At 40.6% G+C, this 26,784-nt stretch overlaps 2 protein-coding genes across 2 annotated transcripts; one reads left to right on the top strand and one right to left on the bottom strand.

The window, feature by feature from the left end:
- Positions 1 to 823: 823 nt before the first annotated feature.
- LOC119815629 (interferon-inducible GTPase 1-like) lies at positions 824 to 7,107 on the top strand. The gene is made up of 2 exons (XM_038331858.1): positions 824 to 994; positions 4,992 to 7,107. The coding sequence occupies exon 2, from the start codon at positions 5,011 to 5,013 to the stop codon at positions 6,235 to 6,237; it is 1,227 nt and encodes a 408-aa protein (XP_038187786.1). The 5' UTR covers positions 824 to 994; positions 4,992 to 5,010; the 3' UTR covers positions 6,238 to 7,107.
- Positions 7,108 to 13,616: 6,509 nt separating this feature from the next.
- Positions 13,617 to 25,001, bottom strand: Irgm (immunity related GTPase M). Its single transcript, XM_038329586.2, has 2 exons — positions 24,795 to 25,001; positions 13,617 to 19,664 (listed from the first exon to the last, which is right to left on the bottom strand). The coding sequence occupies exon 2, from the start codon at positions 19,641 to 19,643 to the stop codon at positions 18,312 to 18,314; it is 1,332 nt and encodes a 443-aa protein (XP_038185514.1). The 5' UTR covers positions 19,644 to 19,664; positions 24,795 to 25,001; the 3' UTR covers positions 13,617 to 18,311.
- Positions 25,002 to 26,784: the final 1,783 nt, after the last annotated feature.

Genomic DNA, 26,784 nt, shown 5'->3' with positions numbered 1-26,784 from the left:
CATAATATCAAGCCACCTCCCAATGAGTTATCATTATACCCATAGAATAGGTATGGGTATAATGACATAAGCCATGGGCATAATGATACAAGGCATCTCTCAGCCCTCATTGTGGAAGCTTGTGTTTGCAGCAGATGATCATCAACCCGGAGATCAGCAAAGAGCCAAGACACAGAGACTAAAACATGAAAGACTATCCGGCCCTAAATGGAATATATTAATGCTTCTTCCAGAGGCACAGGAATGGTTGTGGGAGAGAGGATGACAAGACCGAAAGAGCCAGAGTTGGTGGATGGTGACAGGGAAACAGGGTCTTCTGCACACAGCACAGCAGCTCCACATACGAACTCACTATGGTTGTGCCAGCATGTGTAAGACCTGCCAAGCCCATGCTGAACTGAACAGCAGCATAGACAGGGGAATAGAGAAAAACAAGAATTAAGGAATGTGAATTTACAACCATGAGGGGGGGAAATGAATATTTTATTGAATGAGACAAAAAATGGCATCTGCACAGGACTCAGCACAATGTGTTGTGTGACCAGCTCAGGTTACATTTGTGAAGTTAGAGATCATAAAAATTACCTTTCAAAGGTTGTTTTCCTGCCTATCTAGCCAGCTGCTTGTCCATGTTGTCCCTGCTTCCAAAGGCCACATTCTACTCCGTTATTCTTTTAAGACTTTCCAAAATTTGCTGGCAAGAAATGGAGAGCTAATAGAATGATAAACAGTCAATAGTTTCACTTTCTCTTTCTTCTTCTCGGAAGTGCAGGGGATTCAGAAAAAACAAGACCCATGATGATTGGTCAAAACCCACTGAGAGGGAAGGGGCAGAAGTCAGAAGAGTGTATAAGTCTTGTCCTGCTGCCTTGTACCTGCTGCTTTTTCATAGAGGAAGCAGAGAGGGGCTACAAGAGAAAAGACTGTAGCACAGCGGAGCGTGGTTCCTGCAGCTGAACCTGTTGAGGAAATCCACTGGTCACAGGATAATCTGGTAAGTGGACAGCAGTATTCAGATCTACCTTTGGACCCTCACCATCTCTAAAGAGATGATGGGTAACAGGACATTTAGAAACATGCCCTGAAAGTGGGGAGGGAGGCACAGTTTGGAAGCTAAGGAACTTTGTACGAGTCAGGCAGGACAAGTATGTATATGTTCTTAGCCAATCATTCAAGTTGAAGTAGACCTGAAGGAAATGATCTCAATATTGGTTTTGGTAAAAACTCATTAAATTGTTTTGGCTTGGTCTCGCATTCCTCTCCCTAAAATGGTTGTAATAGGTAATGGAATATCTCTGCCATGTGTATTAGGCTTATTGTATCCCATCTCAAATTGCTTCCTAGTTCATTGTCAACTATTTAATTCCTTATATCCCGAGGCCTCCAACCTGTGGAGAAGAGGTCTCTCTGCACGCTGCTTCTGCTGAAGCTGGCTGTGGAAATCTGTGTCTGAAGAATCTTCTTCACTGTGGTTTTCTTTACTGTCAAGCAGGAGTGCTAAGATCTTCTCTCCATCTGTGAGAACCTGACCTGTGTCAGGATGTGGTGACAGCTGTCATGTAGGCAGGTTTCCTTTTCTAATGCCTGCTGTGTCACAGCCTTCTCGTTCCCTGTGGTCATATTCATGGAAAGACCTTGCAGACACCTGTCACACTGGAGTCTGCGTCACAGATCCAGGAGCTAGAGCTGAAAAAATGAGAGGGAAAAACTGAAACAATGAGAACAGCTTGTGTGCTTCAGGGACATTCTGTCTGTGATCCCTCCTCCCCCGTCAAAAGTAAATCAGGCTTTGGTGTTTATTTAATCAGGTTTAGCTTCCTTTTCAGGACAATTTCTTTACTGGCCTCCTCCCTTCCTGTGCCTGCAGTCAGACTGAACAAAGTTCTGCAGCTCTGGTTTCCTGCACAGCTGTACCCATTTGTCTTGTAGATTGCACGGGGGCTGTATGTGCACTGAGTCTGTATGTGTTTGTGCTCATACACGGTGTGATTCTAAGGACACCTCTGTTTTGTATTAGACTGTTTTTATGCTCTCCCCAGACTGCTGTCACCCACTGTCTATAATGTATTAAGACTTCAGGTTCCCACTGAGCAGTTAGAACTACAGAACAGGCACAAGTGTTCATAGTAAATTCTAAGTGCTTTCTTCATAGTCTCCATTCTTTGCCTGATCATATATCTGTGTGTTGATGGTGAAGAAGTGAGCAAGACAAAAGCACTTTCTGCTGCATGAGGTTCATTATATTGTGGGAGGGTAACAGCAAATGAACGACAAATACACACTAAGTGGCAGCAAGGGCTGTGGAGAAACTGAAACATTACAAAAGGATGACAAATGCTAAGAAGAAGACATATGTGCACATCCCGATGTGAATCTAAATCCTGCATCCTGCCTAACTGAAGCAGGACCTAGAGAAAGGTGATTAACAGCCCTGTGGTTACGGGGAGAGAACAAAAAGACATAGAAGCAGTCTCGAGGTTCAAAGTGATGAGATGAGAAGACAGCCCAAGACACCAGGGGGCTGGAATCCAGACACCAGAGGCTCCAGAAATGCAACAAGTATTCAAAGGTATAATGTATGGAGCATGTGCACTGTGTACCCAATGAATGTTCCCTGGCTGAAATGGGCATCCTTGTGGCGTCTCTCAGAATGACTTGACATGGTATGACTTCAGTGTCACCAGGATAACTCTGGCTGCTTGATCATGCATGTTATTGCAAAAACAATCCCAGGAAATATAGCAATATCAATGACATCATCAAAGCTGGAACTGAGGAGGTCTTGCAGAGAGTAAAGGAGGAGGAATGATCATTTGTAAGTGGATTAGGAAATAGAGCCTGAGTCTGTGAACTGATTTGATATGGGAGAGGCAGAAAAAGGAGGCTCCAGGGTGACAATGGGGATTTGCTGTTTCCTTAACTGACTGTGAGGTCCACCATGCTGTCATGGGAGGTCTTGTAGGCAGGTTTGTGGAAAATAAAGGGTGGAAATATGAGATCTGAGCTAGTTAAATACCCAATAATTAAACTTGGGTCCTTAGACCTGGCAGCAAGTGTATTTACCTGCTGAGCCTTCTTAATATACTTGATACTATTTTTTTTTCCTTTTGAGACAAGGTCTCAAGTAGCTCAGGTTAGCGTCTAACTCACTACCAAAGATGAACCTCTTAACCTACTCCCTGAGTTCCAGAATTATAGGGATCCACAATCACCTGCTTTTGATGAGATGCTGGGGATTGAACTCAAGGCCTTATTCATGCTGGGAAAACTCTCTACCAACTGAGCTACAACTCCAGGGCACAGTTAGACTGCTTTCATAAAATAAAAGATTTAGAAAAAAAATAGTGAATCTAAATGATGACGTGATGACACAGAAATATTGTTTTGGATAAATTAATTTTAACACAGAGTTTAAGGGTAAAGAATTTTTATAGTATTGTAAGTTTATATTCATGGAGATGAGTTCCTTGTCATGAAAAAGAAGGCAAGTAAATCTAGACAAAATAAAATTATTTCATTAAAACACAGTAGCTGAACTCACTGAAATGTTTTGAAAACAAAATAATACAGACAAAAACAGATTTGTGTGGTCAGTAGAGAGATTTGGCATTGAGTAAACACTGATGTCAATTGTCATGCGTTATTATTTATTTTTCAGTGTGTAAAACTAGATGTGTGTTAATTTCTTTTCATTTGAAAGCACACACTAAGGGAAGTGTGCACAGATGTAGAATAAATCTCATATTTCATACAAAATATTCCAGTTCTAGTTAGATGTGACACATTTACTCATGGTTGATAACATGGTTGATTACATATACTTGATAATTTGATGATGCTGGCGAAAAGACACATGCAGATTTTATATTATTTTTCTTTACTTAAATAATATTTTTTCTTTTCTTTTTTTTTGGTTTTTTTTTTTTTCGAGACAGGGTTTCCCTGTAGTTTCTAGAGCCTGTCCTGGAACTAGCTCTTGTAGACCAGGCTGGCCTCAAACTCAGAGATCCGCCTGCCTCTGCCTCCCGAGTGCTGGGATTAAAGGCGTGCGCCACCACTGCCCGGCAAATAATATTTTTTCTATAATGAAGGGTTTAATTGAGAGTTAGTATAAATTTGTTCTGGTTTCCTTTCTATTTATGATATAAACACAGTGACCAAAAGAATTTCTAAAAGAAAATGGTTTTTTGGACTTACATACTCTGCTAACAGTCCATCACTGGGGGAAGTCTGGGCAGAAGCTCGGCAGGAGCAGAGGTAGGATCAGTGGGAGATGATGTGGCATTTCATTTGTAGTTTAATAAATAAAGCTTACCCGAAGATCAGAGAGTATAACAACTTCAGTGGTCAGCCTTACAGACCAGGCAGTGGTAACACACACCTTAAATCCCAGTAGCCACACTAGTTGCCATAGAAACCAGGCGGTGCATGCCATTAATCCCAGCCCTAGAGAGGATGATACAATGGAAGGATATCTCTTCGACACAGTCTCATTCTGAGACTCCTGGAGGCAGGATCGCCATTTCAAACTGAGGTAGAGGTAAGAGCCAGTGGATGGCTGCTTTGCTCTTCTGGCCTTCATGTTGAAACCCATTTTTCTCTCTCTGAGTTTTTATTAGTTGTGCTTCAAGAATAATATTGTTTACTGTCTTGCTCCCCATACTTTGATAATGCTTCCTTAATTTACCCGGGACCACCAGCTCAGGGGTGGTCCCACCAACAGTGAACTGGTAGCTCCACACCAATACTCAATCAAGAAAATATCATTTAAGTGTGCTTCCGGTCCAATCAGATGGAGGTTATTTCTCAAATGAGATTTTCTCCTCCAAAAGGACTACAGCTTATATCCTGTTGGGTGAAAATAATTATCATAATATATACGGGAACTGGTCAGCATCCGAACATAAGTGAGGCCGCCACATAGAGAACTCAATGCGAAGCATAAAGGCGCCTTGAATCTCTTGCAACTTACTCTCCCTTCTTTCTTTCAGGGCCTTTTCATCAACACTCATGGGTCAGCTATTCTCTGATACATCTAAGGATGAAGACTGTGGAGAGCTGGAGTCTAGCTTTACTGCATGTTTTAAGACTAACACAGAAAGCAAAATCATTCCTCAGGAAACCATCGATTCAATTGAGTTACACCTGACAAAAGGAAACATTCAGGGGGCAAACTCTGTAATCAGTGCTGCATTAAAAAATATTGATAACATCCCAATAAACGTTGCTGTCACTGGAGAGTCTGGAGCAGGGAAGTCCAGTTTGATCAATGCCCTGAGGGGGGTAGGACCTGAAGACGAAGATGCAGCTGAAGTTGGGGTGATAGCGACAACTATGAGGAGAACTGCATACAAACACCCCAAAATTCAAACTTTGACTTTATGGGACCTGCCTGGCACTGAAACTGTGAACTTTCCACTGAAAGATTATCTGGAGAAAATGAAATTCCAAGAATATGATTTCTTCATTATTGTTTCTGCCACACGTTTTACAAAACTTGACCTAGACCTTGCCAAAGCAATCAAATTCATGAAAAAGAATTATTACTTTGTGAGAACCAAGGTGGACCTGGATTTAGACAATGAGAAAAAATGCAATCCACGCACCTTTGACAGAGAAAAGACCCTGCAGCAGATCAGAAGCATATATGTGAATGCCTTCAGTCAGAATAACATGGATGCTCTAAAGATTTTCTTGATTTCTAACAACAATTTATCTGACTATGATTTTCCTTTCCTAATGGACACACTGGTAAAGGATCTTCCTGATCAAAAGCGCTACAATTTTATGCTTTCCTTGGCTAATATTACAGAACCAGCCATTGACAGAAAGCGCAACTCTATGCAGCAGGCTGTCTGGTTGGAAGCCTGCAAGGCTGGACTCTTAGCTACTGTTCCTGTAGTGGGCATCCTCAGGGATGATGTGGAGAAGGTGAAGGAGAAGTTAAACCACTACCGAGTCCTCTTTGGAGTAGATGATGAATCCCTGGAAGCCATGGCTAAGGATTCTCAAGTGCCTGTTGAACAATTGAAAAAAAAAATTAAATCCCCTTATTTGTTGGAAACTGAGGGAGAAACAACATTAGGAGAAATGTTTTTGAAGTATTTGGAGAAATTTACATCAGCTACTGGTGGGCCCTTGGCTACAGGTCTCTACTTTAGGAAAACCTATTACTTGGAATATCTTTTCCTTGATACAGTGACTGAAGACGCCAAAGTTCTCCTTAGACAAATTTAAGAAAGTAGTTTAAACTCACCTCATCCACAGCTACTGACCGTGACAAGATCAAATGATTACTATCAAGAAGTCATTAGATGAATTCCCCCTTCTGACATATTTTCTTTACTCTAACCAAACGACTATCACCATGGAGACACCTAAAGATGGACCCTGCTTCTTACTATGTCATAGTCTGACAACCCCAGTCCCTCTTCCCCTCTCTACCCTCCTTCCTGTCTTCAACTCCATCTGTTGAGGAAAATTCTTTTAAGTGGGCAAAGATGTGTTACATTTGTTTATGCTGCAGAATATGGCCTTAACTGTGTAAAAAGCATGGTACATTTGGCATTCCAATGTGGGGCCTGTATTTTCATGTAGGTCCTAATAAAGCTGAAAAAAAAAAAGAAGCCACAGTTTAGTAAAACCAGCCAGAGCTAGGCCCAGAATTCAATGCTAATAGCTCTCTGTGTCATTATTTGGGAGCTGATTGGTGGCCCAAAACAAACCCTGGTACATTCACCTGCACACTTGAATACACACACACACACACACACACACACACACACACACACACACACACATGCACATATCCACGAATGTACACATACAACACCCAAAGTGCACAAACACACACAAAAGATATGAATAAGTACATTGTAGCTAATTCCTCCTAATCAGCTAATCAAACATTCTAGTGGAATCTCAGGAAGCTGGAGGCACTTGCCATGCATGTTTGAGAACCAGAGCACAATTGCCAGAACCGATGTAGAAGTTCAGTGAGTGTGGCAGCTACCTTGTACTTCCACACTCAGAAAGCAGAAACAGTGGAACCATGGGGCAGGTTGGCTTGCTGGACTGTGTAGATCTATAGGCTCGGGATTCAACTGATAGAACCTGTCTTAGTAGAAAAGATAGAAAGTAACTGAGCAGGAGACCAAACATAAGCCTGACATGTCCACACACATGTAAACATGTACACCCACACAGGGACACATTTTAAATATAAAATAAAAATAAGATTCAGGAATGAAATAAAACCTCAAGTCTTATAAAGTATGGAAACATAAAAGTTTCATGAAGCTCTCCTCAAGGTTTACAAGGAGTCTGTACATTGTCTTAGTTTGTATCTCTGTTAATGGGATTAAACACAAGCTGTTGGTACACAGTCAGTGAAGGAAGCTGTGTGAGGAGATTCCTGAGAGCTTGTGAGAAAACTCCAGGACAAAGACAAAAAGACAAAACCGCCTGGCTAAAGCCATCATAAAATTCCATATTTACATACAAGTTTTTTGTAACTTCTGTTCCTCCACAGCATTTTTTTTTTTTTTTGTGGAATGTGCTGTCGTGCCCCTCTGAGGTGGAATAAACAGGAGTGGGTCTTACTGTAGATTTCCTGTCTTCTTACCACTAGTATTCAGGATGATGTTTCCAAACAGAAGTTGTCCTCCTGACTCTATACTGCATAAACCCAGGTGACCTTGCCTTTGTGATTGATCATAACTTAAACTCAAGTGAGCTTTGCTCACATGATCTTGCTTGACTCCCAAAATGCCCTCAGAATATAAATTGTGTGCTGGGCAGTGGTGGTGCACGCCTTTAATCCCAGCACTCGGGAGGCAGAGGCAGGGGGATCTCTGAGTTTGAGGCCAGCCTGGTCTACAACAGCTAGATCCAGGACAGGGTCTAGAAACTACAGGGAAACCCTGTCTTGAAAAACCAAAAAAAAAAAAAAAAAAAAAAAAAAAAAAAAAAAAAAAAAAAAAAAAAAAGAATAGAATAAAATGTGTGATTCCCTGAATAAAGTTGGTTTTTGCATGAGACTTTAGACCACCTCATTTTTAGGTTCCACTCTCCGATTTCATGCTGCCAAATACGGCAGAAACACTGACTAAGTCACCCTGAGGGAGGAAAGTATTTAGTTGACTGGCAGGTTACAGTCCATGATGAAAAGAAGCCAAGGAACTGAAGTAGAGACTGGGAGGGAACACTGCTTACTGACTTGATCTCCATGGCTTGTTCACCCTATTTTCTCACACATCCCAGGACCACATTCCTAGGGATGGCACTTGCCACAGTGGGCTGTGTCCTCCTACATTATTTATCAATCAAGAAAATGCCCCAGAGATATTCCCACAAGCCAATCTGATTAAAGGAATTCCTCAATTGAGAATCCCTCTTGCAAGTGAGGCAAAGGGGTTCAGGCCTCTAATCCCAGCACTCTGGCGAGTCTCTATTTACAGGTATGATTGTTCATGGTGAAGTCTTCCTGGCCAAAGCCACCATTATATCGGGTAGATTAATACAGGTGCCCATATATCTGCCACATTCTTCTCTTCCCATTGTCAATCATTCTTCTAGGAATGAAAGCCTCAGTACAGCTAGGGAGGAACCTGCACTAGACAGGCTTTGCCCTTCATTTGGGACTGTTTGCGTTTGCTTATAACAAAGAACATGAACAATACATTTTAGGAGAAACGAAAAGCTAAATTCTTAAAAAAACTTTTCTGGGTGTGTGGTTAGTGTGAATTTTATGTGCAATACAATTGAGCTTTAGAAGTCTCAGTGTAAGGAAGGGCTGTTTTGAAAGGGTTCAGGTCCATTGTGACCCAGAGTAAACCACAGCATCACTTTAGGCTGTTTGAAGGCAGTTCTTTTTGGAGCAGTAGTGAAATGAAGATCCCCAGGGTCTGTGGCACCTAGGACATAAGCCTACATTCATTCTTATGGCTCAGGAGAAAACAGATCACATATCCACGGTCTGCGACTCAGGCATAAGGCTCAATATCTCATTTCCATGAGAACAGATGTGGCAATAACTCTGTCCCTATGGAACAGAGCACAGCACTGGCATGGCTCTAACAGAAAAGGGATTCTCCAGAGACTCACACTTGGTAGAACAGGACGCTATTCCAACATGAGTCATAGCTGTCCAAAGGACAGCATTTCAGATCCACAGTGATGAGCCCTGCTGCAGTAGTTACTCTAGACCTTTGGATAAAGGGACACAGCAGTCACTAGACTCTTTAAAGCCAGTGGATAAAGTAAGAAAATGGCAGGACATCGCTGGGCCCTGGGTCTTGAGGTCATGGGGAAGTGATCAAGGTTTAGATAACAAGATTTCTGCAGAAGAGCAGGGCAAGTGTTCTTCCTATTGGGACTGTTCTTTGATCAAATCCTCAGTCACATAAGACTTCCTCAGCAGCCTGAGTAGCACTCACCAATACTGTGAATGTTAGCCACAAAGCAGGAAGCTTTCTGGGTGGTACCAACATATTTATATGTCTTGTGACATATATGATGTTTTTATCAATAGGTTCTTGCCATCAGATTCTGGTGGGAATTCAAGAATAAAATCAGTAGCCTGCATTGTGTTTGGGACCTCCCAATCAACAACTGAGGGACAGGTACTACACAGCTGACACTGAGTTTCTGTTTGAAACCCCCAATAGCTCTTCTTGTTGTCAACTTATTTCCAGAAATAAGTTCCAGACTTTATCTGGAATAAAGTATAATCCAGAAATTGAGGGCACATTTGTGAGAGATTTTCTGCTAGGGTTAAAAGAGGTGAATTCACTTCTAGTCTGGACCTTTGAGGTAGGAAGACAAGAGCTTTTAATCTGTCCATGCTTTATGCTGACAGCATATATAAGGACACAGAAGGAGGCAGCTTTTGCTGTTTCCCTGCTTGCCCTCAGCTTGCTAGCACATCCACTCCCTCACTGGCATTGGAGTCTGTTTTGTTGGGATTCCAGAGTATAGAGAAGACCACCTGAGACCTCTAGCTTTGTAGGACTGATGAACTTCTAGATTCTTGGGTTTCCTTTCACATATAGTCATTGTTGGATCAGCTGGACTATAGACTGTAGTCATTCCAATAAATCCTATTTTATGCATAACGAGAGAGAGAGATTAATTCTCAGTTCTGTGACTCTAGAGAAACCCGACTGATACAATAAGCTCTATCTTCTTGGATGAGCATTACTCTCTCATTGCTGTGAACAATAACTCCAGTTAAACTCCTTAAGCACACATAAAAGGTAGGATCCAGTTCAGTGCTGTCAGACATCCTCAGTCAGTGATTCCTTCTCTCACTCCCTCCTCCTCTGCCCTGCCCTCCAACCTCCTCCCCATTATTCACGTTTCCCTCTTCATACCTCTTGTGTTCTACTAATCTCCTCTGTATTATTCAGAGCTCCCTAGAAGAAGAGAATCAATGGAATGAATAAATGTAATACATGCATAATATATAGAATAATATATTAAGGCAGATTACATTGGGATAGTATCAACAAAGGAATCACAACTGAGAGGCTGAGAACCTGCTGGTTGTTCCATACTTGGAGCATGCCTTAGCAGTTAGCGTAGTCCCACAATGATTTTCTCTCCTTTGGCAGGCTAACAACCCCATAGTTGTTCAGGACACAAGGTTGGGTACCTCCACAATCCCAATCTGGTACTGAAATTCTGGAAGCTTCCTGGAAATCCACTGATCCTGAGGTCACGTTGGAAGCCTGGAAAGATTTGTTTTAGTATCAGTGAAGGAATGAGCAGAAGAGACAGGGTAAATCAAGCCATAGTAAACAGGAAGGCCAAGCCATCACAAGACAAGTGATTGTCACCCTGCCTTGCTGTTGGCCTCTGGGTGTTATTCTTCCCTCACCCAAAGCAAGAGGGACACTTCTTCAGGTGAGGCTCCCTATCAAGTGAATCTAATCTGTGGCCAGTTGACAGTAAAGTCAACTTTAATACCCTCTATTAAGATTCACTTGATCTTCTCTGGTGCATCTAAGGATGAAGACCAAGAAGATATGGACTCCGGCTTCACTGCATATTTAAACAAGTTTAGGGCAGAGAACAAAATCACTTCTCAGGAAACCATCAGTTCAACTGAGTTATACCTGACAAAAGGAAACATTCGGACTGCTAAATCTGTAATGAGTGATGCATTAGGGAAATATTGATGATAATATCCCATTAAGCATTGCTGTGAAAGGGGAATGTGGAGCAGGGATTTCCATGAATTACCTCCATCTATTGTGATTGGACAGTTTTGCTGGGTGTATTAGACTGGGTTGGCATCTGTGCTTTCTCACAGTCTGAACAACATCTCTGCAGGTCCTTCTGACTTTTAGGGTCTCAACTGAGCAGTCTATTGTTATTCTAATAGGTCTGCCTTTATATGTCATTTGGTTAATTTTTCTTGCCACATTTAATATTTTTCTTTAGTCTGCAGTAGTTTAATTATTATCCACCAAGGGAACATTCTTTTCTGCTCAAGTCTGCTTGGTGTTCTGTTTCTTGTACCTTAATAAGCAATCCCTTCATTAGATTAGGGCAAGTTTCTATGATTTTGTTGAAAATATTTTCTGTGCTATTGACCTGCTTTTCTTATCCTTCCTTTATTCCTATCATTCTTAGAGTTGGTTTTTTCATAGTGTCCCAGATTTCCTGAACATTTTGTGTTAGTATTTTTTCTTTCTTTTTTTTTTTATTAAATATTGTGTTTGACTAAGTTATTGATTTTTTTTTTATCTCTTCAGTGCCTGAGATTCTTTCTTCCCTCTCTTGTGTTCTGTTGGTGAGGCTTTCCTCTGAGGTGCCTGCTCAAGTTCCCAAATTTTTTATTTCCAGATCCCTCAGTTTATGTTTTCTTCTCTCTCTCTCTCTCTCTCAAAGATTTATTTATTTATTATGTACACACCAGCCTCCATGTATGCCTGCAGGCCAGAAGAGGGCACCAGACCCCATTACAGAGGGTTGTGAGCCATCATGTGGTTGCTGGGAATTGAACTCAGGACCTCTGGAAGAGCAGGCAATGTTCTTAACCTCTGAGCCATCTCGCCAGCCCCCTGTTTTCTTCTCTTGATTACTTTCATTTCCACTTTCAGGTATTGAACTGTTTTATTACTTTCCTTTCACTCTTTGTTTGGTTTCTTTATTATATATTTCTTTAAGGCATTAATTCATTTCCCCTTAAAATTGACATCAATCATGTTTATAAAGGCCACTTTAAGTTCACTTCCTTGTGCTTCAGCTGTGTTGCAATATGAAAACCTGTTGTGGTAGGGCTGATGTGCCCTAGCAGAGACATATGGTGAAGGCGTAAATCACAAACAATCCCACACCAGTTTGGAGTTATGATTAACAGAATGGTTATTTATTTAAAGGGGAAAAAACTTACAGATCACTGTCCCAGCCAACAGCCCTCTGCACAATCAGGAAGGGAGCCTAGTCGCTGGAAGCAGAGCCGGAAGCCAGAGAGTGAGTGGAGGGAAGTGGCCACATTTTTAAAAAGAGAGACCACGCCCCAATGGGCTGGTATCTCAGCGGTTATTGGCTGAAGGAGTGGAAGGAACTCCTGCAACAATATGGTATTGTTTATTACTGACTGTGTTTTTACACTCTTGTCTAGCCATTAGGATTTGGCAAGATTGTATTTGTAGTTGTTTTGTCTTTGCTGGGTGAATATTTTATTCCTTAGACTTCATTACCCTCAGTGTTTTCTAGGACAGTATGGTAATTGTGTATTGCATGGTGGCAAATTCTTCTGGGATTCTAATAGTTGTAGCCGATGAGGATTACAGGTACAATGTGTTTCTAGGTATTGGCAGCTGACACTTAGGAACAGGGCTGGGCTGCCATATGAGGTTTAGGAGGCCCACAGGAGGTAGGAAAGCAGAGTGTTGCACGGGGATCTGCTTTGGTTTGTGGGAATGGGGGCAGAGTGAGGAGAGGCTGAAGCAGGTGGTCAGCTGAAGACCAGGCAGGGGAATGGAAGACTAGATTTTCAGGAGAAGATAGAGACATGAAGATCTGCAACTCACCTACCTGCCACTCCGGCCAGAGTTTTGTTTGCCTTTCCTTTCTTTCCTTCTTTTTGTTAATATTTATGCATGTAATTCATAAGATTAGCTTACTTTGAAATATTCACAATAACTGAATCACACCTGAGAGGCCTGGTAAAGTCAATGACTTTGGAAACTTCTGGAACTCTAGGGCTTTGGGTAGTTACCTAATATGGGTTCTGTTTCCTGTCAGGCTGATGCTGGCCATGTCATTGGAGCAGCAGGTGGCAATTAAAGTTCAAAGTGTCAGCCTACTAGGAGGTGAATCTCAGATGGGATAGACAGACCCAGGGAGGTCTTTTGCTTTTGCTGTGCCTTTGTCTATTTGTGCTGCTATCTTCATCTGATATGGCGTGGTGAGATCCCCACTGCCTAGTATGTAGTGTGTTTATCTCTTGTAAATATCACATCATACTGGGCATTTTTATCTGTGGATTATTATGAAGATGATTCCTTCCTAAGCTGTACTGTCTGATTGATAATAATAATTATTTATTATTAGTTAGTTAGTTTATCAAGAGTTTTGTGGAATGAAAATGAAACAAAGAAGTGTCACATGGCTAGAACACATGAGTTTTATTGAGGAGCAGTATAGACTGTGACATTAGGTTAATGATTAAGAAAAACAATTGAGTCCCAGTAGCTTGTAACTCCAGTTCTAGGGACACACACATACCGCTTCTTGTTGTCTGAGATCAAGATGTAGAACTCTCAACTCCTTCTCCAGCACCATGTCCACCTTCTCATCTTTATGTCCCACCATGATGATAGTGGACTAAAACCCTGAAACTATAAGCCACCCCAATTAAATGCTTTCCTTTATAAGAGTTACCATGGCTATGGTGTCTCTTCACAGCAAGAGAAGCCCTAACTAAGACCAGGGGATATGGTAGAGATGTCCTACTTAGGGTTGGACACTCCAGTGTTCCCTTCTTTCAGAGCCTCAGGGAGGTTCTCTGCATTCTGTTTAGGGCTTTTGGTTGTGTTCAGTGTGAGGTGGTGTGAATATTCATATCTCATATTACTTGAGAGAACAAGGACCCTTAAAAGTTTTTTTTTTAATGTTTGTTTTTAATCCAGTCAGCTCTTCTTCATTCTTTTATTTTTGATGTCATTTACATTGAAGATAACTATTGAGAGAGCTTTGCTAAATTCTGTAATCTTGGTTATTCTTCTGGTTGATTAGATGTCCCCTCCCACACCCCATTGTTTGCGGGTTCACTGCGCTGGACAAGATGCACTTTTTCTGATTCCTCCCTGTTCATTATTCTCTCATGGATTGCTTTCTTTCCTGTGATGTCACAACTGAGACTGTCCTTTCCTTCTTCTGCTTATAGTATTCATTTAGGTATGTTCTGGAGTACTAGATTAATAGTCATAACTGTCGGAATTTGTGCTTGTCTTAAAACGTTCTTATTTTTCTGTCAATATTAAAAGATAGCTTTGTGGATATAGTGATATTAACTGAAATGATTTACATTTAGGGCTTGAGATTCACCACCCCACATTTCCCTGTCACTTAGGGTTGCTGGTTAGAGATTGGATGTTATTTTGATATGTTTCCTTTTTGAGTTGATGATTCTTTTTACAGATTTTAATACAGTTGATTTGCATTTAGTTTTACTTTCTTCTGTTTGTGTGGCTTCATTACAAAAAAATTCCCCCTTTTTTTGTGGCAGACCAAGTCTGTGAACCACACTGGGTGAGAATAAGATCACTCTCACCATTTTGAGCCAAATTTGAAACAAACTTGATTTTTATTGCAGTGCACCTGAGAGCTGGCCAGAGACTGCCTCTCTGGTCCAGTTAAAGAGAGCAACTCTGAGTTAATTTCTTAGGGCTCTCTTAAGGGTTAAATCAGGAGTACTTGCAAAGCAGGTTTATAGAAATCAATGGAGCAGTAAGGAATTACAGAAAAATCTTATGAAAACAAAACAAAACAAAAAAACAGCAGCAACAAAGCCAGGCCGCCACCATGTTGTTGTCACATGATTGGGGGGGGGGGTCTGGGTAATCAGAGAGGGAAACAAAGCATTTGAGTGTTCCCCAATACAAGTCAAGGTCATGGGTTGGGGAAGGGTCAGTTTCAGGAAGCAGAGATAAAAACTCATATTAACAATACACTGTAATGGCTCGCTCCTGCCTTCCAAATGGAGTCAGGCAGGTTCTTAATTCACCCCTGGATTTATGTGTCTCTGTCAATGGCTTGAGAGGGGACTGACTTAAATTATGTTTTTAAGTAGCAATGGTGCTTGAGTTGTTTGTCTGACAGGTGACTGAGTGAGTGACACATTGTGGAGCACAGGTCCTGATTACAATGACCAGTAGATGTAACATTAGAGGGCAGATGAAGGGGGAACCATCTAAGCCATATTGGCCAATGAAAATTTGTTTGGGAGATTTTTGTCTATTTTATGTGATCATCAATTTGGATGCCAATAGTATGAGAAAAATGGTGTAGGATGTGTTGCTTTCATTGGTTGAATAAAGAGACTGCCTTGGCCTTTTGATAGGGCAGAAACTTAGGTAGACAGAAAAGACAGAACTGTATGCTGGGAAGAAGAACAGTCAGGCAGACACCATGAATCTCCCGCCTGAGACTGATGTAGGTTAGATTCTTTCCAGATAAACCACGACCTCATGGTGTTACACAGATTGGTGGGAATGGGTTAGATCAGGATGTGAGAGTTGGCTAATAAGAGGCTAGATATAATGGGCCAGGCAGTAATTTAATTAATACAATTTCTGTGTGGTGATTTCGGGGGTTAAGCTAGCCAGGCAGTGGGATGCAGCCCGCTTCTTCTACAACAGAAAAATATCAGAGATATTAAATATCACACTCCAGTAAATTGCTGACAAGTAACATTATGTTTAAGTGACAGGAAGTCTATAATATCTCTATTTTATAGAACAGTTGTTCTCAAGCCTTCTATTTCTTAATAATGTTAGTGAATATTTCTGCTGTAATATTAACAGCTTTTGAAATTAGACAGGGTATTTTAGAAATTCTTGTTGTAATACACCAAGTCCTGGGACAGGTAACAATAAGGCCATAGTAGCAAAAACTATAGTGGGATCTAATAAATGTGAGGAATCATTGCAATTTTCAGGAAGAGCTCTTGTAATTCTATTAACTGATTGTTAAGATTTCTTGAGTAAAATAGGGGTAACATGTCCTATTATTCATATTATTTCATTAATTTTTTTTCTTTCCCAGTCATATTTGCTTCTATTCTAGTTCCCTTTGCTATCTAGCCTCTGGGTCCTGGCCCAATAGGCTGTGTCAAAGTGGGCTATTTTTCATGGCATGGGTCTTAAGCTGGAACATTCATTCCTTGGCCACTCCTATAATTTCTGCACCACTTGAATCCCAGCACATCTTATAGGAAGGTCAAACCGTAGGTTGACGGTTTTGTGGCTGCGTTTGTGTCCCAATCTTTCCACTGAAAGTTTTATCTGGTTAAAAAGATGGCTAGTTCAGGCTCTAGGTCTTCCTTTGTGTTACAAATACCTTCTGTTGCCCCATGTAAATCTTGACTGAGAGTCTCCCATGGATACATATCCTATGCAAAACTTGGTTTAGAGAAAAACCGCGGTACCTCATGAATCAGGTATTCGCACCTGGCACTGTGTTTTCAGAAGCTTCTATCAGTTTGTGTTGAAATATGGAAATCTTCTAGCTAAAGTGTAAATATAGGAAAAAATAAAGATGCTGGGAGGTGAGGCAAGGCTTCAGTTCACGGAGACAGCGCCCCCTGCAGCCGCAGAGGCTACATTCATTCTCGTGTGTTTCTGAGTCTTCATTTCTCGGGACCCGGACCCGTGTAACACCACACAACTGTGCTGAAATATCCACAACAAGACCATAAACTACAACCATCTGATTTTCAACAAAATCACAAAAGAAAAATCAATTGGAGAAAAGGGAATCTTCAACAAACAAACTGGACAGCTACATGTAGGACAACAAAATTAGATTCTTGTCTCTCACCCTGCACAAAAATCTACCCCAAATAGACCAAGGACCTCACCGTAAGACCAGACACTGCAAATTTATAGGGGAAAACATGGAGTCCACTTAAGACAGAGGCATAGGCAAGGACTTTCTGGATCAGACTCTTATAGCTCAGCAAATATTGACAATAATCAATAATTTGGAACTCATAAAATAAAAATATTTTGTATAAGAAAGAAAATTGTCAGACAAAGAAGAAACACCTCACAGAATGGGAGAAAACCTTTGCCAGTTATAAATCTGATAGAGAATTAGCCACAATGTATAAAGAATTTAAAAAGTAAACACTAGGAAAACAAACAACCCAATAAAAAAAATGGGCCATGGAACTGAACAGAGAATTCTCAAAAAAGAAATAAAAATGGCCAATTAGCATTTGAAAAAGTGTGCAACATCACTGGTGCAGACCTAATAATGTCTGTCTCCCATTGTGGGGCTGCTTTCTATCCTGCCTACCTTGTATGAGCTTGAGACAAAAGTATCCCCAGTCCTGCTGGTCCTGTGCAGTCCACAGTCAGCTCAGCATCCTCTGAGGAGCCAGAGCATCTCCACTGTGCTAACTGTCTGGTCCAGGCTCACTCAGGCTAGTGCTGTGAGATGCTGCAGCAGGTAAAGGTCCTGAGCAACAAGCCTGAGTTACTGAGTTAGATGCTCTGAACCCTCATGGTAGAAGGATAAAACTGACTAAGCAAGTTACCCTCTGGCCTCCACATGCACCTGTAAGTTAAGTAAGATAAATGATTCAGAAAAAAGAGTTTCAAATGTCCTTGAGGGATTCAAATTAATTCTGACTTACTATTAACAACTTAAAAAATATGTGACTATTGGTTTGCTACATACGATTATGTTGAACATTGAAGAACCTATTTCATTTACATTATTTGTCAGAATTATGGCAATATGTAATCTACATCCTATCATTTTTTGTTAGATGGGCAGATATGGCAATTAAATAGTATAAGCTCAGAATTTCAGAATAGTCAGACATTTGTCTTACTTAAATCTAAAGGCTACCACAAGTTGAGGTGCATAGTTTAGTGATAAAATGCTTGTCTAGCATCTACAAGGCCTGGGTTGGAGACCTAGGCTTCCAAGTAATTGAATAAACAGGCCATTGTATAATTAACTCATGTTAATATGTTTAAAAATTACATATTTGTGTTATTATATAGTAAGATTAAAATAATATGAATATTAAAAAAATTATTTGGATATTACAACTCATTCCATGCCTAAAGCCTAAGATAAGACAAAACAAAACATACAACCACAAATCCTGTCAAGGACATGAGGAAAGAGTAACACTTATCCATGGTCAATAGCTGTGGATGACATGAGTTTGAACTAATTTTTGAGTATGTCTCTCTAAGGACAACTTTGGCATCTTCAGCCACTGTGTCAAGGAACAGAAGTTGTAAGTAAAAGGTTTTCCTAAAGTAGAGACCTGTAGCCAAGAGCCCACCATTGGCTGAGGCAAATTTCTCCAAATATTTCAAAAGTTTTCCTTCTAATGTTTCCCTTTTCTTAGTGTCCAACAAATAAGGAGATTTAATGACTTTTTTCAGTTTTTCAACAGGCACTTGGGAATCCTTCGCCATGAGTTTCAAGGTTCCATCGTCAATTCCAAAGAGCTTTCTATAGTGGCTTAAAATCACCTTCAACTTCTCCATATCACTGTCCTTGAGGATGCCCTTTACAGAAAGACTGGTCCAAGCTTCATTCTTTATGGTTTCTAGCCAGATAAACCGCTGCATCAACTCACGCTTTCTTTCAATGACTGCCTCAGCCTTACTCAGTGAAGAAAACATAAAGTTTGGAAGTGTGGGAGTACAAAGTTTGTTTCTCAGCATGTCCTTCAGGATTGGGAAATCATAGTCAGATACATTTTTGTTAGAGATCAAGAAGATTGGTGGTACATTCAGGTTATTTTCCTTAAAGGTATTCACACAATGACGTTGGATCTGCCGCAGTAAGTTTTCTCTGCCAAAGGCATGTTTGCATCCTTTTCCAGTTTCTAAATCTATATCCACCTTGGTTCTCACGAAGTAGAAATCCTTCTTCATCATGCTGACTGCTTTGGCGAGGTCTATATCATTTTTCTTAAAGCGTGTGGCAGACACAATGATGAAGAAATCATACTCGTTGAATTTCATTTTCTCTAGATAATCTTTGGGTGGGAAATTTGTGGTTCCAATCCCAGGCAGGTCCCAAATAACCACATTGGGAATATTAGGGTGTGTGTATGGAGTTCTACTCATGGTTGTCTCTATCACACCAATTGGAGCTGAATTTTCCTCTTCATGTCCAATCCCCCTGAAGGCATTGATGAAACTGGACTTCCCAGTTCCAGACTCTCCTATTACAGCGATATTGAGTGAGGTACTGCTAATTTCTCTTAATGAATCAGTAATTACATTATTTGTCTTCTGAATGTTTCCTTGTGCCAGGTGTAACTCAACTGAAGTGATGGTTTTCTGAGAAATGATTCTGTTTTGTTCCTTAATCATCTTAAAGTATTTGCACACGTCGTCATCCTTAGACGCGTCAGAGAGCAGCTGACTCATGGCAGTAAGCAAATAAAGGCACTGAAAGGAAGAAGGGAGAGTAAGATGGGATAGGCTGATGCCAGATGGATGACTTTGTGCTTTGCCCTCTTCAAACACTGTGTCCTCCAGACAGATGCCTATTGCATTCTGATATGGGCTAGTTCTTTCTTATGTATTTCTATTTGCTCTCAGTTAAGTCTTTTATGATGGAAAATTTAAAACTCAATGAAAGTATGAGTATTCATATAATCATCTGTGTTAAGACATTTTATTTGCATTTTAATAAATAAAGCTTGCCTGAAGATCAGAGAGTAAAATAGCCTCAATGGTCTGCCTTACAGACCAGGCAGTGGTAACACACACCTTAATTCCCAGAAGCCATATTAGTTGCTATAGAAACCAGGCAGTGCATGCCTTTAATCTTAGTGGTGCACACCTTTAATCCCAGCCCTGGAGAGTATTATAAAATGGGAGGAGACAGCTATCAGGCTCAGTCTCATTCTGAGATTCTTGGAGGTAGGATCACCATTTCAGACTGAGGTAGAGGTAAGAGCTGGTGGCTGACTGTTCTACTCTTACAGATATAATCTTGTTTTGAAAAGAAAAAGGGGAAGTGCTGTGGGATAATGGTCTTGTACCCTGTAAAGATTTGCCACTTGTATTGATTTAATAAAACATTGATTGGCCAGTAGTCATGCAGGAAGTTTAGGCAAGGCAACCAGACTAGGAGAATTCTGGGAAGAGGAAGGGGTCAGTGTACAGTTGCCAGCCGGACAGAGAAGAAGCAAGATGAGAATGCTGCACTGAGTAAGGTGCCAAGCCAAATGGCTAAACATAGGTAAGAATTAGGGGTTAATTTAAGTTGTAAGAGTTAATAATAATAAATAAACCAGAGCTAATAGGACAACCAGGCTCCTGCCTCAGATTTGACTTCTCTCAATGGACTGTGACCTAGATATGTTAGCCAAATAAGCCTTTTCCTCCCAATTTACTTTTAGCCAGTGTTCTAGTACATCAACAAAGAGCAGACTTACATAGAACATAGAAAAGAACAATTTCAGCAAAGTAGCAGAATACTAAATCAACACAAAAATCAGTAGCTATTCTATATGCTAGTAACAAGCTTCCTAAGAAATAAATTGGGCGGCAGGGGTGAGAAATCCCACCAAAGTAACTAAAATACAAACACCAGGGGATAAGCATAACCAAGGAGGCCGAAGACCTTTACAATCAATACTTGAAACGTTGAAAAAAGGAATTGAAGACGACATTAGAATATGGAAAGCCCTTCTGTGCTCATGAAGTAGGAGAATTAGTACGGTGGAAACTGCTGTATCACTAAAACTGATCTTTGGATACAGAGCAACACATAAAAATTACAGTCCCATTCTTCACAGGATAGAAAAACCAATCTTAAAGTCCACACCGATGGACAGAAGACCCACAGCAATCACAAATCAAGAGTGATTGTGGACAGCCTAGATTGCAATCACATTGACAAGCAGCAGCCTGGTATTGGTAAAGCACGTAATCAAGCAACCCACTCACTCACAGAAATTCATGTCAGGTAACTGGACAGAGGTGCCAGAAACAAACCCAACCATGGACTCTTTGACAGAGGCATCAAAAATATACACAGGTGAAAAGGCAGTATCTTCAGCAAATGGTCTAGGAAAGCTAGATATTCCCATACAAAAGTGTGTAAACATTTCTCTTTTTACTTTGTTGGAAAACTACTATTATAATTGTTCATTGTAGAGGAACTAATATTTACATTCCTGTACTCCCAGCAAATAACAATATTTAGATGTTCCTTCCCCTCTCACCTCCCTTCTCTCCAAGATTTGTGTTATTTTTTACCCTTATTGATTTGATTGATAGCTATTTTTCCTGGGGATGAAACAGAATTTCATTGGAGTTTGTTTTAAGAGTTTTCTGTATTGATTTGTGATTTGAAGGGGGGTAGCACGTGTGTGTTGCTGGGTGACTATGTGTGCAGAAGCCAGAAAAAAAATTTCTTCTCTGGACCACTTGGTGCCTATTACTCTGAAACAGGGCTTCCCTGAATCTGGGGCTTACTTCTCTCCTAGTGAGGAAGTAATTAAGCCTGAGAAATCCTTCTGTCTCTGAATCCTCTCAGTGCTAGTGTTACAGGCATTTGCTGATCTGCCCAGCTCGTTCCATGCTTGCTAGGATGTGAATGCTGGTCATCATAATTATGGAGCAAGCTCTCTTAACCACTGAGCTGTCTCTCCAGTCCCTCACTGTTGTTTTTGATTTGCATTTTCCTGGGCTAAAGATTCTGAAGATTATTGTCATGTATTCTTTGGGCATTTTTTTTTCTTTTGAGGACTGTCTGTTTTGTTCATTCTCTCATTATGGATGGGATTTGATATATTTGTTTTGAAAACAGTATGTCCTGTATACATTCTAGGAGCTTAACCCTCATGGGATGAATCCAAAAGAGGTCACCCTTGAATACATCTATATACAAACAACATTAGGTAGACTCAGTCAGTTGTCTATGTATATATACTTTGGTCTGTATACGCAACAACAATAATTAAGGAAGTCATGAATTGGGGAGGACACAGGGTGAAAAGGAAAAAGGGAGAAATAGAATTGATATAAATACTCGTGTATAAATTACTCATGTATGAAGTTCTAAATAGATTTATATGTGAAAGAAGTTTCTTTGAAGAGGAGTGAGAGCTACATTTATCTGTGGTTATAAAGATAAGAATTTCCAACACAATCAAAGCAAAAAATGATTTAGAAAGACACAGTAACAGGTGCTTCTCTAATGTCTACGACCTCTCCAATTATGGATAGTTGTCTATGTTTACAGTAGGCATAAATTCCTTTCTATAGGATGGGCCTTAGTTCAGCTATACATCTTTGATTACCCACAATATGAATTGTCACCATTGTACCATTAGAGGTGTTTGCTGGGCTGGTCATTGTGGTTCATAGGCTTTATAGCTGTGTGGGGATGGATTTTCAATGCTGTTTGAAGCTTGTCTTTACAAATCAAACTTTCACCCAACCTTTAACCAAGTTAATAATGTGCTTTGAAATCATTTAAAACTATGCACTCATTCTTCTTACATACTGAGTCAGAAACAGCTGCCCTTTAAGAAAAACAATGTAATCAGTATTACTATGTTTTGGACTCCCTGATGGACCATGTTCCTTGTTTTTCCTTTGTGATCCATTCACACCCCTGATTCAGGACAATGTATGTATGCATAAGGGGCAGTGGCTAGACCTAAGCACTTTTACTGAAAACAGTGAGGTTACTGAAAAGATGTTGAAAGCCACATGTGGGTACAGACTGATAGCATCTGATTATGAAACTGTGTGCTGTTCTGAGTTAATAGGGCCAAAGAACAATCTCTCCCCTTGTGAGGCTCTGTAAAAGATTGATTGTCCCTCATTCCTCCTTGGTACCATATTTGCTGTGCTGATGAATAAAGGTGATATCCCTTGTTCAATGGACCAGGTCAGAGGAGAGAGCAGATCTCTCCTGACAAACCAGCTCTCTCTTGGCTAAATGACACCAAAGGTCAGTTTCGTTTCAATTTCATCATGCTGCAGTGGAGTTAGGCCTATTGTTTGCTTTTCTCCCTTGGCAGTTTGCATAGCAGCTGCGACTGGGAGAGCTAGTTTCAGTGAGGAGGCTTCCAGACCAATTCCAGGTGGATTCCTCCAAGTCCTGTGTCCAAGGTGTATTCAGTAATAGGGCCTTATCTTCAAGTTCTGGGAGGCCCCCAAGAGCAATGGAAATGGCCTTTGTTGTTCTGGTGGATTTCTGGACCCTCTGATTTATAAGTCAAAGAAAGGTTTCCCATGCCCAAGACTGGGATTTTCATTAGATGGTCTTTAGTTCTTGTGGGGGAGACTTATTACTTAATGCTGCATGATTCCATTAAATACATGCATCTTTATTTATACATATATCTCATATATATATTCTAAAGTAGGTTTATAAAATAAAATGTTTCCCCATGGCGTTCAAACGGCCTTACTGTTATTTCTCTTTCACTCTTTCCTCTCCTCCATATTGTCTTGCCCGCAGTTACAGCTCCTCCTACTTCCCCTTTTCCATCTTTATAGCATAAGGGAATTCTGCTATCCTCTTTTACAGAGTTTCTTTTCTCTCCTTCCCTGTGGTCTTTGTCTTCTTTCATTGCTTCTGTAGTTATCTCAGATTGTATCCTCAAATCTAAAGGTTCTCAGTTAGAATCCACAACTAAGAGAATAAATAAATGGTGTCTCCTCAGTAGGGCATAGAGTCCTTTGAGTGTATGTCAAGGAGTGGTACAGAGGCCCACGCCCGGTTCCCACACAGAGAAGGGGTGACTCTGGGTACATCTACAATGTAACCATTACACCCAGGGCTCAGGGAAAAAAATCACAGAAGTAGAGGCACACATACATAGACTAACAGACAGACACACACATACAGATATACAGACAGACAGACACATACACACACAGACGCACACGCACATACACAGAAACACACACACACACGCTTTCCACTGAATATGAACACAGAGAACGAGAAGGCTGTGACACAGCAAGCATTACAAAGGACGCCTGCCTAAATGACAGCTGTCACCACACCCTGACGCAGCTCAGGTTCTCACAGATGGAGAGAAGATCTTAGCACTCCTGCTTTACAGTAAAGAAAACCATGGTGAAGATTCTTCAGGCTCAGATTTCCACAGCAGAAGCAGTGTGCAGAGGGACCCCTTCTCCACAGGCCAAAGACCTCAGGGTATAGGAATTAAATGTCGACTCTTTTCTAGGACACAAGATGACAGTGAGATACAATAAACCTCCTGCACACTGCAGATATTTTCCGTTACCTGAAACATCCATTTACAACCATTTTAAAGATAGTAATAAGAAACAAGCCAAAACAACTGCATACATTTACTGAAACAGCATCCAGATCATTACCTTAAGGTCCCTCAACTTGTATGATTAGCAAAGACTATCCACAAGGCAGTTCTGCCCATTTCCCACCAAAGCACCCCAGTTTCCAAGCAGAGGATCCCCACTCTCAGGGCATATTACAAAATGTCTTGTCACCTGTCAGCTCTTTAGAGAAGAGAGATGGTGAGGGTTAGAAGTTTGATCTGAATGCCCCTGTCCACTTACCAGAGAACCCTGAGTCCAGTGTGTGCGCTCACTGTAGCTCAGCTGCAGGAGCCACTGTCCACTGTGCTGCAGTCTCTTCCCATGAACCAACCCCTCCTTCCTCTGTGGAAAGCAGCAGGTTTCTGACAGTTCAGCAGGACTCACACTCTCTCCAGGGCCCTGCCCCTCCTTCTCGGTGTGTGCTGGCCAATCACGGAGGAGCACGGGTCAGTAGCTTTCAGACCTGCTGCATTTCCAAGAAAAGGGAAGTGAAACTAAAGTGACCAGTTGTGTTTCATCCCATTAAACCTTTGTTTCTTGGCAGAAGAGTCTGGACAGTCCTAAAATAGTACAGGTGTAGAATGTGGGGCTTGGAAATGGAGGGCGGTCACGGAGAAGCAGCTGACTAACCAGGCTGGAACACAGCCCTTGAAAGATAACTTTTGGGATCCCTGACTCCACAAATACAGCCTGAACTGAAGTCACACAGCACATTGTCTGGGGTTGTGTGCAGATGCCAAGTTAAGGCTCACCCACGACACAACCTATTTCCTCACAATTGTGGATTCATGATCCTTAATTCTTATTCTCAACTCTTCTGTCAATGTATGGATTTGGCCTGGTTTGGGCGTGACAGGTTTTACACATGTTGTCACAACCATTGTGAGCTTATACATCCAGCTGCCTTGTTGTGTCCAGAAGACACAGTTTCGCTGTAGCTGTCTACTCTACTGACTCTGGCTGTTATAGTCCTTTAATCTCCTCTTCAACAACCATTCCTGCGCTTTGGAACTAGAATTATATATATTCCATTCAGGGCTGGATATTGTCCAGTGTCTTATTCTCTGCATTTTGGCCAGTTGTGGGTCTCTGTATAGATTTTCATCTACTGCAAATATGAAAAACTATAATAAAGGTTGGGAGATGCCTCAATCTATGGGTATAATGATAAATCAAGAGGATATGGCTTAATATTATACCCATTTAACAGGATAACAATAGTAATGTTTACCTAGAGTCAATAATCTGTCTCGCCTTAAGTTCTTGTCCATGTGTGGGTTTCATTTAGTGGAGACGCTATTGAATCTAATCAGGAAGCAATTAGTTACATGGATGACTTTCTTGCCACTAATACACTGGAGAGCATGTCTTATCTGTCCAGTCATTGTAGTTCATAGAGTTCACAGACTGGTATGATTCATGATTACTTTCATTCTTTGGTAGTATAATATGACTACAATTTGACTACATAGATGACTATTAATTTGCATTTTTAATTATACTTTTATTTTAAATGAGTTACACAAACATAATACCTCAAACAAGAATAGAAAGAAATATACAATATAAGAAATTATCTTAAATTTGTAGCAATAAATGGAAATTCATATCAATGTAAATTATCATTTCTATATCATATCCTATTCATATTCTACATCATATCTTTCTTTAGAAAGATATTGACTGTGACCATCAGCTGTTTATAAGCAACCCCTTTTAAATGAAAACAAACATTTATATACATACAGTATTTGGGAATTTTGGTATAGTTTTCTATACTACTTCCTGCTGATTGTTGAGTGCAGTGGTCTTATGGAGACCTTGAGAAAATTAAGAATTATGGTTAAATCATGGCTGCAGTAGTCAGTGAGGTTGCTTAATCTCAGCCAGTTGCCTTGAAGCTGTTTCAGGAGGTCTTTTTTGATCAAACCATATTAACATAGAACAAATCCACATCTTCTCATCTTCCTTGGAAACAAAAGAACCTCTTTTTCAAAACAACATATCCTTAGACCTGAATTTTGAAGTTAAGATACCTTTATATGTGTTTAGCTTAGCAGATCCCACAATTAAATGTCTCTCTTCGGTTAGCTCATTAACAGTCGAAAATTCAAAGAAAACACAATAATATACATAATCTAGACTCTGTGTATTTTCCATCATTACATGACCCAATATAAATTTTTTACTCTCTTTATCTTTTAAGTACCTCAGTTTACTACCCTTAAAT

Source organism: Arvicola amphibius, chromosome 5, assembly GCF_903992535.2.
Source record: "Arvicola amphibius chromosome 5, mArvAmp1.2, whole genome shotgun sequence".
Lineage (NCBI taxonomy): Eukaryota > Metazoa > Chordata > Mammalia > Rodentia > Cricetidae > Arvicola > Arvicola amphibius.
This window is presented reverse-complemented; position numbering and strand designations above follow the sequence as displayed.